The sequence below is a fragment of the Capsicum annuum genome, chromosome 12 (genome assembly GCF_002878395.1).
Source record: "Capsicum annuum cultivar UCD-10X-F1 chromosome 12, UCD10Xv1.1, whole genome shotgun sequence".
NCBI classification, from domain to species: Eukaryota; Viridiplantae; Streptophyta; class Magnoliopsida; order Solanales; family Solanaceae; genus Capsicum; species Capsicum annuum.
In genome coordinates, this window is record NC_061122.1 from 186,346,064 (window position 1) to 186,358,482 (window position 12,419).

At 31.7% G+C, this 12,419-nt stretch overlaps 1 protein-coding gene and 1 pseudogene across 1 annotated transcript; one reads left to right on the plus strand and one right to left on the minus strand.

Moving 5' to 3' along the window:
* The first annotated feature begins 1,188 nt into the window (after positions 1-1,188).
* LOC107850981 (F-box protein PP2-A12) lies at positions 1,189-4,547 on the plus strand. Its single transcript, XM_047401081.1, has 3 exons — positions 1,189-1,699; positions 2,588-2,706; positions 3,853-4,547. Exons 1-3 carry the CDS (start codon positions 1,352-1,354, stop codon positions 4,271-4,273), a joined length of 888 nt encoding a protein of 295 aa, XP_047257037.1. The 5' UTR covers positions 1,189-1,351; the 3' UTR covers positions 4,274-4,547.
* Positions 4,548-6,258: 1,711 nt separating this feature from the next.
* On the minus strand, positions 6,259-7,507 carry LOC107849039 (annotated as a pseudogene).
* Positions 7,508-12,419: the final 4,912 nt, after the last annotated feature.

Sequence of the window (12,419 nt, forward strand, 5' to 3'; positions counted from 1 at the left end):
TACCTTATTTGGTATACTTTTGCACCTTATGTATAACTAATATTTGCATTAGTTATACACTATATTGTGTATTAAGGTATGTATTACTAATACCTCAAAATCTATGGTATTGGTAATGCAATGGATCCAATACATGCATTAACATGATTAAAGACACAATTATCCCTCAAAAAAAATTTCACATCCTTTCCAACATATATATATGAAAGATATTTTTGTAATTTTTTTTTTTAGAAATTATTTAATTTATTTTATTTTTAATATATCAAACCAAATACTGCATAAGAAAAATACAAGCATAACTAATGCATTATTAATACAAGCATTACTAAAACACCATATTTTGTACTTATTATTCTTGTACACTCTACTAAACGACCCGTAGTGCATTGAATTCTAATGCATACATTAACATTATTAAAGACACAAAAATTTCTCAAAATCTTTTCCGTCATATTTGTGAAGTGTATTTTAAAAAAAAAAAATTATGTAATTTATGTTTTTTTAATACACCAAATTAGATACTACAAAGAAAAATACAAACATAGTTAATATAATCATTATTAATACAAACATTACTAATACACCTTTTTTTTACATTATTCTTGTATACCTTACCAAACAACTCCTAACTACACGAAAAGTCTAAAAGCATATTTATATTAATTCAAGATTAAATATACTGACATATATCGTAAGGATCAAAACTGTTTATCAATCTCAATTTTCAATTTTACACTTGACATATTTAAAATCATGATATTAAATAATTTGTGAGTTCATTTGGTATATTGAGTGAGATAATTACGAACAAATATCTCATATCAAATAATTCTTTCAAATTTAATTATTTAACTTGAAACATAAATATAATTTTTTTGTTTCATTTTATGTGTTACAGTTTGATCGAATATGAAGTTTAAGAAATAAATAAAAATTTAATGTCTTTTACCAAATTATTCTCTATTAAAATAATATATTATTATTATTATTTTTAATTAAATAAAGTTTTATAAGTGGATCAATAAAAATAAAAATAAAATTATATTTTTAAATAATTATTAAATAGGAAAAAGTGATACTATTATTTTTAGAGGGATAAAAAAACATTGATGATAAAATGGAGGGAGGAATATGAAAGACTACGAATACATGCTTTCCTTTTTTGTTTCCCGTAGAATCCGACCAAAATAACAAACAAAAATGTACGCGTCCATTTCTCTCTATATATACACCAACTATACATCCAGCTGTTCAAAGTGTCTTCTTCCCCCTTCTCTCTTTCTCATTTATCCCCCATTTTTCTCTCCAACAAAATTACCCTCCATCCATCTCTTCTCAAAAATCTCTAATGGGTTCTTCTTTATCCCATTTCTTGCTTCTACGTCATTCGCCGGTGGCGTCAGCAGCGGATCCCGGTCTGGGTGACTTGCCGGAGAGTTGTGTTGCCTCTGTCATGGTGTATTTGGAACCATCAGAGATCTGTAGTCTCTCGATGGTTAATCGGTCTTTTAGAGACGCGTCTTCTGCTGATTTTGTATGGGAATCCAAATTGCCGGTGAATTATGGATTGATTATTGATACAGTATTTGGTGCGGTTGATGAGAATGATGATAATGAGAATTTTCCGAACAATTTGTGTAAAAGGGATATTTATTCTAAGCTTTGTCGACCCAATTATTTTGATGGTGGCACTAAGGTAAACATTGAGCTTTCGCCATGTGTGGGTTCGGAACACAAGGGTGTATTCTTTCTTGATAATAGTTTATATAATTCTTAATTTATCTATCATATTTGGGGTTTTGTTGTAGAAATTTGATGGTGGCACTAACGTAAAGATCTTTAACCGCCTTTTGTTATTGTGTGTCATTGTTCGAATTTCGAGTCAAAATGGTTTAATTCTGAATATAAACTTGGATATGAAATCTTTAATGTTTTTGAAATAACATTCTCACATCTGAATACTAGTAAGACGAAGTCACAACAATTCATAATTCTAGATAGTTAAAAGACATGTGAGAAAATTATGGTCAAAAAAAAATTTGTCTGAATCTCAAGATTCAAAAGGTCCCGAATAAATTGGGACCGAGGGAATAATTTATCTATCACATATGGAGTTTCGTTGTAAAGGATAGATTTTTAGCCATATCTTTGTCCATTATTGGACAAAATAATTGCTCTTGTTGAAAAAGAATTGTTTTTGATAGGAATGTTGAAAATGATTGGACGAAATTTAGGTGAAAATGGGGGTTGTGTAATATTTAGGAAATTTTATAAGGATATGCTTTTTAGTAATTAAATGTTCTGTATAATTGTTCAAATTATCTATGTTATATGGGGTTTTTGTTGGAAAAGATTTGTCTTTTGTCCTTTCTTGGAGAAAATAATTACTTTTCTTCAGAATTTCTCTTGAAAGAAGTGTTTTGATAGGAATCTTGAAAAATTGTGTTGAAAATGATTGAATGAAGTTTAGGTGAAATGGATTTGTTTACTTTGTAGGAAATATTATAAGGAAATGCTTTTTTTTTTTGGTGATTAATATTCGGTATGATTATCCTGATGGTTTTATTGATTGGGATCTATGCAGAAGGTTTGGTTAGATAAGGGTACAGGAAGGGTTTGTCTATCAATATCTGCAAATGGATTGGCGATAACGGGCATTGACGATAGGAGATATTGGAGTCGTATTGAAACAGACGAATCAAGGTGAGGGGTAAAAATTGTTTTACTTATGTTATCAAGTTATAGCAGAACATACATTTGTATGTGTATGTTTATTGATCCGTGTGTTTCTAGATTGGCTGATCAAATCCAACTGTTCGGGCACTTTTTACGAAATCCTCCAACAGAAAAGGTTCTTTTTTAAAACAAGATTTGTGTTGTATAGATGTGATTTCTGGTTTGAGATGCTTGTGGTCCAGTTATGAATTGAACGTGTTATGTGAAAAGAGATAACTCTTGCCTGTTTCCTTTATGCAATTTGGGTTTTTTATACTTCAATTCCTTTAGCAGTTTCTCATTCTGCCTTCTTGCTATATCCAAAAATTAGTTGAATAGCTTTGGACAAATGCTTTGTGAATTTGTTACTTGAAAAAGTAATCTGAACTATAAAAGGTAGATCAGTAGATCTGTGCTTTGGATGTATGAAGGGCTTTGGGGTTGTTGGTATCAATTCCTTAATTGAGGATACTTATTTGCTTGCAAGAGAAATGTTCCGAGTTCTACTTCCACTGATTACATTTCCTCATGATATACCTAACTGTTAGTGGTCAGAACTCTCCTTATAGTAGCTTGGAACCCACAGACAGACCTAATGAAAACAAAGATACTTGTCCATATTGGTTCAAAAGTAGAAATACTATGAAGCCCTCCCATATTCCCACATAAATCATGAAAATTGGATTAGAATGAGTGTGTTTTTGGCACACACATTTGCACCATTGCATATGCATTTATCCCCTGGGATACTAGATCAAGAGTAAATGGTTCCTTTTGCAGTCTCAGAACTAGAAATGGGCTTCAGCTAAAAACAAAATTATACACTAAAAAGTCTTATAACTCTCTTAAATTACAGTTCTATACCTCTATAACTTCGTGTCAATCCACGACATTAACAATGGCATCTTACGACCAGTAAATTCGTGAATACCCCTTTCTCTTATTGTCCAAGCAAAAGAGAAGTTTTTTAGATAATCTGATCTCTACTGGTTGAAAAATTGTCTTCTGGTGCTGGCTTTTCAAGTATGGAATAATTGCATTACGTTTTAGAGTTACTGCTATTACACATTTAGCGTTGCACATCTTTAAGACGTACCAATACTTAAGGATTTCTTTTCCTTTCCGTCTCTGCAGATTCCATTCCGTAGCGTATCTCCAACAGATATGGTGGTTTGAAGTGGATGGAGAGGTTGATTTCCCATTCCCAGCAGGGTCTTATAGCATTTTCTATAGGCTGCAAGTGGGGCGTGCCTCTCGAAGATTTGGACGGAGAATTTGCAACTCGGAGCATGTTCACGGATGGGATAAAAAGCCAGTGCAGTTCCAGCTCTCAACATCAGATGGCCAGCAAGCTTCAACACAATGTTACTTGAAAGAAGCTGGAAAATGGAAATACCACCATGTAGGAGACTTTATTGTCACAGGGTCTGGAGCAACTATGAAAGTTAAGTTCTCCATGACTCAAATCGATTGCACACATACCAAAGGTGGACTTTGTGTAGATTCTGTGTTAATATGCCCAGGTGAGTTTACAGAGAGGTTAAAGCGTTTTTAATTTGCTGATAACCTTCTCTTTAGAAAAGAGTTTGTAGAGAAGAGTTAGAGAGGTAGTACTATCCATAGTTCTGGAGAAGTAAGGAATGACGGTCAGCTACTTTAGATTGAGGTCAGTGTTTGTGTACGTACTTGTATGGCGGGCCTTTTAAATCCCAACTACTCGTCAAGTATCGTAGGACTTTCGGTTTAAGTTCTTGACACCCTTCACTCGGGGTGGTTATTGTACTGAGTTCTTAGTGTATGTTAAATGAGACTAGTTTTTTCCTGTGTCCTTAGAAGTTTGATCCTCGCAAAAGTATGGAAGCAACAGTCGTCTAAGGGGCCATTTGGTTTGCAACCAGGATAAATTTTTATCTGGCGTTTGGTTGTAAATATTTGGAATAATTTATTCCGGGACTAATTATCCTCCCAATTGGTGGGATAACAATCTCAACATTATTCTTATACTAGGCAACATGTCCGAGCTTCGCGCGGTTGTATAACATGTTTAAAATTTTAACCTCTTTTTGTATGAAAAAAAAAAAATTAAATTATAAACAACATACATTTTGATTCATTTTTCTCCATTTAGATTCATTCAACAATGTGAATGTTAACAGTGATGTAGAAATAGTAGTGAATTATAGAACTAAAATTAAATTACATCCGGTGAAGTTACCTTTCACTATTGGTAATATTATTTTTTTGGCAGTACTTTGAGCTTCTGATGTCCAGATCATCAGCCTCGTCAAAGACGTTTCGGTAATTATCTATATGGGCAAAATTCAGAAATAGCATACTTATCTCTTTAATTATGAGTTTCATAGCAATAGTTTCATAATTACATAATATAACAAGTTGTATTTTGTATTTTTGCAAACTGTTGTTATAAAAATACAAATACATATGATTTTTACTGTCATTATGATCGATATATATTTTGTATTTTTGCAAACTGTTGCTACAAAAATACAAATACATACAAATATATATGCTACAAAATGTAATTTGATAAAAGTGTTGTTATTTTTTGTAATTTAATACTTAAGCATGCTACTTTATACATTTTTTCCTTATCTATTATCACATTTATATCTATGATCACAATAACAATTATCACATGTTAAACAAAATGAATCACTCAAATTCCTTTACTCACATTACTGAAAGTTCAATATTTTCTCTCGATGGAAGTTTAACCAATTGATAGTAAACCTCTGACCAATTGGTGGTATTCAAGTATCAATTTGGATATAAATCTTCTAATATTATTTCTAAAAGATATTATCTCTCGACCGGATAAAATTACCAATATAAGTATCATCGTATTGTCATATGAAGATCTAACCACACAGAAATTTGAAAAAAAAAATACATTACTGTCTAATTTACTCTTATTTTTAACATCGTAGAGAATGTGTAACTACGTAACGTCACTTTGACCAATTCTACCTCTTTTCTCAATGCTGAAGGAAACATCAATAACCTCCAAATTCACCTATGGAATAACTTTTTCTCAAATGATCAATAAAGCAAAATTGACTCCACAACTATGACATATGAGGACTGAAATATTATCCCACTAACCCACCTTCAAATTTCAAATATATGACTAACTTTTATTGATTGTGAAAATACTACATAACATAGTATAAAATTCCACCAAGATAGTTACTGTATATATAAGATTATCCGGTCTCCGCACATAGAGGTAGTTTTAGTTCATCGGACTTCCCCTTTCTTTTATATATATATTTTACTTTCACCTGGCTACCTTTTTACACCCTTACATGCTATTCAACTTACTGTAACCGTACTTGCTCATCATTGTCCTTTCTTTTATATAAATATTTTTACTTTCACCTGGCTACCTTTTTACACCCTCACATGCTATTCAACTTACTGTAACAGTTCCTGCTCATCATGTAATCAAATTAACTTGTTAAAGATAAATGCAAACAAAATTGATATTTCATAATCAAGTATTTTCTGAAAAAGGTAGGATGATAAACATGAAAATGTGATTTCTAAGAATTGACAAAGAGATAAGAAAACTCAACTATAGAAAAACAATAGCAGAAAGAAAACAAAACATTACACTTATAACAGACAATTATATACTGTCTATGTTATTGCCTCGGATGTTTCCCTCTATCTACAATGATGTTTTGATTTTATCATTTGGTTGCTCCAACAGAACCTGAGCAACCTTTGGGTGGATTGTTGGGCTTGATATTTTTGGGAGAAGTTGACTGGCTTCCTGCGGATACCAACAACTTATACTCAGCATCCACACCAGTCCAAAGACCATATAGTTGCTTAAGAAGGCATACAATGATGATTTCTCTATTTTAAAAGAGAGAACCTGAAGAGAGAATAACCAAGTCTATTCATGTTGTAGAAATGACAAACGTTAAAACAATTCATAAGATGTCCAGGTATAAATATAAAGCATAGTTGGTTTCATCACATAAATTGTGGCACATGTTACAACTCGTTAGAGTGCAAATCTGAGATTAACAAAAATATATAGGACAATATTATAAGATGACTCGGCCTACAACACAGTACTCTCAGCAGGTTTCCATCCTTACCTTCAGAGCTGGTACTCCTTCATCATCTAAAAGGGAAAATGTAAAGGATTCCAATAGCGAGTGCTTGGTGACACCAAAAGTGGCAGAAAAATCATCAATGATGTGTCTCCACCCCTCATCAGGTACTGTCCATGACGGTCAAACATAAAATACACGAACTTTGAAGGATCAAGGAAAAGAAAAAAGGAACTTTCTCATGAAAAAATCATTGACTAATTAAAAAAAAAACACTAAACTAAATATTTTATTACAAAAGGATACAATTGCTTGTTTTGCAACCACAAAGTCTGAACTTCCTCGTAAAAAGAGAATGTCAGCAGTAGCTCGCAAACTTTCAAATGATAGCATCCAGCCATTTCCTGTATTTTTGACCGTGAATATAAAGAGCCCTCATCCTTCTGCAAATAGGCAAGTGCCATCTCTTTTTCATGATCATCCAAGTCTCCCTGCTCTGCTGCTTCAATATTAGAAAGAGCATCTTCAATAAAAAGTGTGGAAGCATTGTATTCGTCAGAATGACTTACTGAATCGGGCCATGCACGTTTAATTGCAGCAGATTTCCTTTCACGGATCAGAGCTCGCCAAGATTCAAAATTTTTATGCCTAGACTTCACATTCTCCAAGAACTCATGTCTTATACACTAAATCATTATCTCCATGTGTTGTAGATTGACACAGTAATTATAATCTCATAAAATGCTATCAAGAAGTTGTCAGGACGGCAAGATACAAAACAAAGCAAAACAAAAATTGGTAAGTTACAAAATCAGATCTTTCTGACATATAAATACAGAAACACACGTTGGAACTGAAGTTTTTCAATCAACATGCATGTGGTGATAGATAATCACTGGCTCATCACACCAACCAAGATCTTTAATTAATGCAAGTAGCACAAAGAAATAATAAATCTACCTGGTTTTTGTGCTCATATATATGTGTTTCTTCAAAAAGCAAACCAATAAATAAAACTGGTAAGTTAATAAATGAAGAAAACGTGGCTAAGGTCCACTTGACAAGAATCTCAGGAAAGTTTACTTGTTTTGTCTTTAAGATGCACTCTTGAAGGTGGTGTAAATCATGAAGCTTTGCGGAGAGAGAACCTTTGAATGATGATTCCAAGACATCAATAACGTTAGAGATATCACCTAACTTCACAGAGAACTTGAGAAATAAACTCAAGTTTTCTTTCAGTTTACTCATGGTTAGATTATCTATAATGAAATCAAGGAAACATTAACTGACCATTTTTTCCCTTTTGATAAAGAATTAGAAATATAGTATTAAGTTTAATAATTAGGATACATATCACTTGAGTCTCAGTTAAACTATTGTTGAACGTCCTCTTTCACCAATCTTTGACCACCACTTCGTCAAGAAACAAAGCAATGATGGGATCACTGGACACAACACTTTCATCCATACAAACATCTGTCATAATTGTTTGCTGCTATTTAGACAACATAATAAATCATGTAGCCATCTACTAAGAAGTTAAGCGGTTCTACTTTCTAAAGATTTCTTTTTTATGGTTATCTTCTGACTATACATCAGTAATCCTTTCTTTCACAAAGAATTAACAGAAAGGAAAGCCTACTGCGCTAAGCTCACACTATGTGCGGGGTTTGTGGAAGGGCAGAACCACAAGGGTCTACTGTACGTAGTCTTACCCTGCATTTCCGCAAAAGACTTTTTCCACAGCTCGAACCAGTGACCTCCTGGTCACATAGCAACAACTTCAACAATAAAGAAAAAAGGATTAATAGCTTTTTAACTCATTTCTTTGCAAGAAACTTATCCGCAACTCAGAGGATGTTAGTCTACCACAGGTCTTAGTATGAAAAGGAGACAATGATACATTAGAGAAACCAGATTGTTTTCCCGTGCCACACCAAACAAAGCATAAAGCCACTCGATATCAGCAACCAGTTGTTTACACGGTTCTTTTTCTCCTGTAATCTGTCATCACATTTCTTGGAGATGAGACCTGCCTCTATGCACTCAAAGTACAGGAGTAGTCGAAGTCTATTGACATCTTTTGGTAAAGGGATTCTACCTATAGGGTAAACATCACATCTCTGACTGCATTCCTCGCATAAAGAGGCATGGCCATCTTATGCAATTTGTAACTTTTAGAATGAGAACCGGAATCTAAAATAAACTTAAATGCAGAATTTTAGTTTGCGGGCTTCGCTACCGCGGTTGTATTCCCGCTACAGTGAGCTCTATATGCATTCTGCTATATTTATACCTATTTCTCTCCAATACTAATTTTAAGCTATACAAATATTTTAAGTGAACTTTTAACTACATGTAGATGATTAGAACTTTTAAGTTTGTGAAAAGGGTAAGATACTTACCAACAGACAGATGGCACAATCAATTTAAACTGATAGGAGAGGAAATAGATATAGACTCTACTTAAATAGAATCGACATAAAGCAGTCTCACCTTCCTTGTTCTTTCAAAGTGGTACAACAGGTTATTCGGCTTCGCTACAACGGTCGTATTCCCGCTACAATGAGCTCTGTATACATTCTGCTATATTTATACCTATTTCTCTCCATTAGTAAGTTTAAGCTATACAAATATTTCAAACGAACTTTTAACTACATGCATACGATTTTGAACTTTAAGTTTGCGAGAAAGGTAAGATACTTACCAACAGGCAAATGACGCAATCAATTTAAACTAATAGAAGAGGAAATAGACATAGACTTTACTTAAATAGAAGCGACATAAAGCAGTCTCACCTTCCTTGTTCTTCTGAAGTGGTACAACAGGTTATTCAGAGGGCTCTTAATAAAAGAAATTGCAATTAGAATAAAAAAGAAATATACAATATACAATCAAGGAAGGCGTAGAGAAATCTTGAACCTCCTAATACACTTGGGATGAATAGAACTCAAAATAGTGTACTTTGGATTAATAGAACTCAAAGTAGTGTGACAACCATTAACAAAGGACCAATTGCCTTGCAAAACGGGAAGTGATATATCACAGATGGTATGCATTCATAATTTATGTATCAATCTTATACTCACCAGAGATATTGCTGAAGAATTAAAGATTGAATATTCCAAAGCACCATCTTTTGAAACCTTCATGCATATTCTGTCAAAACGTGATATAAGGAGCTGAAAAGAAATTAATTAAGAAGACATATAAAATCAAACACCAATCAAATATTAAGAATTTGTACCCTCTGTCAAAACTTGATGTAAAGAGGTGAAAGAAATTAATTAAGGAGACACATAAAATCAAATATCAACCAAATATTAAGAATTTGTCTCAAACAGAAGTTGTTTCTCTTCTATGACTGCCATTAGAAGTGAAATTGAGTTTTGAACCGATGGATACTACGATGATTTATGTATATTAGTGAAAGAAGTTGTTGCAGTAAAAACGCTTTATTAGGCTAAACCAAACGACAAGCTGGGCAACGTTAGAAAAGAAAATGGACATAATCGGTGTTTGTTAATTATTTCTTATATTAATTTAATTAATAATTAGTACATGAGAAGAATGAAAGAAAAATGGTAAAAAAAACAGGAAAAAAGATAAATATGAATCCTGACATTTGAGAGCGCCACGTAGGCGGTCTTATTATTCTCCTTAAATGTTATATATTGATGGGGTAAAACCATAAAAGGACAATATTATCCTGAATTCTTTGATTTTTCAATTCCATATACATAATTTGAGTGCAAGTTAAAATTTTTACTAAAAAAATTTATGTGAAGCAACTATAATTTGAGTGCGTAATTTATTATATTTCTCAAGCTAACACAATTAAATTTATTATAATTTATTATTTGTACTATAATTTGAATGCATAATTTAGTCTATTTTCGCAATTAAATATTTTAGGAAGTATAAAGGTATTTACCATTCAAAATGGTTGTAAAATATATAAATTATGTTTATTTATATATTTTAATTTCTCTAAAAAATAATAATAAATTTTAAAAATGAATAGTTAAAGCTTAAAAAGAAATATATATATATAAAGTTAAATAAGATGGAGGGTATTTTGGTAATCAATCAATTTATTCCTAGAAATTATATCATGCATATTACTTTGAATACAACAAACCAAATAATCGATAAAAATAATTTTAGCATAACTAATCCCAGTATAATTTATCACATCATAACTTATTTCAACATAACTAATTCCGGTATAACTTGTTTTCAAACCAAACGATCCTTAGGGGTAATAAATCACTCTCCTTTGAATATTGAATTCTTTTTCTTGCATATAGAATGACCTCAACATGGTAGAACTCAGCAGGCTTGGTCAAATTGTTATACTTCAGTGCGTGTTGCCTCTCTCTACTCTCGTGTCCTTGAATTTAGATAGCAGTTTAAGCTATATACATCATCAATATAAAAAAAATAGTTTTTTACATTGCAAGGTCACTCTTTAAAAGGTGAGGTTTGTAATACAGGTTATGAATCATCCCATCTTATGTCTGTTTGGTTGAAAATGAATTGGATCCAAGTGTGTAGTGCAGTGAGTTGCAAACTAGCTGCCAATTTTAGAACTTTTTAGTCTCTTGTTTGTTTTTGAAATATCCAGCTATGCAATTGATTTGTTAAAACATTATCATTACACAGTAAAGGAGAAATGTACCATACATTCAAAATTAAAGTATTTATGCCTTACCCAATTCGAATTTCGAAGGGACTGGAATGGAAGGAGAAGGGAAAATCAGTCCATCGAGTTCGAGCTTTGGGAAAATATTGGCAAATAAATAGTTTTGACAAAGGAAATCTTACCAAAATATACCATTTTTAGAAATTATTTACCATTTATAGCTATACTAGTTTAGTATACGTGCATTGCACGTGTATATAACATTAATAATAATAATAAATGCATGAAAAATAAATTGATATGTGGTCGTTATATTATTAAGTATAACACTTTTAAAATATAGCGCAAAAGATAATATGAATAAAAAGAATTATTACCTCTTTTTCAACTAAATATCATAGTTTTTCGAGTACCTTCAATTTGATAACGATATTCATATTATTTAATACTTCTTTCGTTCCTAAATATTATTTTCGTTACTAAAAAAGATGATTCATAATACATATTTCGTTTCTTTTTAGTTGTCATATATACTAAAAATAGTTGTTTTCAAATACTGATCAATTTAATTAAAAAATCAAGAAAGAATTAATTTTTTTTAAGTTTTCTCTTAGCATTAATTATTCTATAATTAATAGACACATAAATAGGTAAAGATTAATAAAGAGTATATGAGTCAAATTACACTCTTGATTAATTTTTCTGAATGGTTATGTGAAGTTTTATTATGTCAACTGAAAAAGAACAAAGAAGCACTTATCATTTTAGAAAACTAAGATATCATTAGTTTTTTTATCTTTGCCCTTCATCATAAAATATGAAGGGACGTTAATATGGTGCAAAAGGAACAAACACTGTATTAAATTAAAATGAATAATAAATAGGATAATTTGATCAAATTACTCAATCTATGGTTAAAGTTTTACTTAAAAAACATACATAACAAAAATGACAAGTACTTAAAAATGAAA

Coding starts and splice junctions, on each gene's coding strand:
- LOC107850981 (XM_047401081.1), top strand. CDS start 1,352: ATGGGTTCTTCTTTATCCCATTTCTTGCTTCTACGTCATTCGCCGGTG. Junction 1,700..2,587: donor ATTTTGATGGTGGCACTAAG/GTAAACATTGAG, acceptor GGATCTATGCAG/AAGGTTTGGTTAGATAAGGG. Junction 2,707..3,852: donor ATTGAAACAGACGAATCAAG/GTGAGGGGTAAA, acceptor CCGTCTCTGCAG/ATTCCATTCCGTAGCGTATC.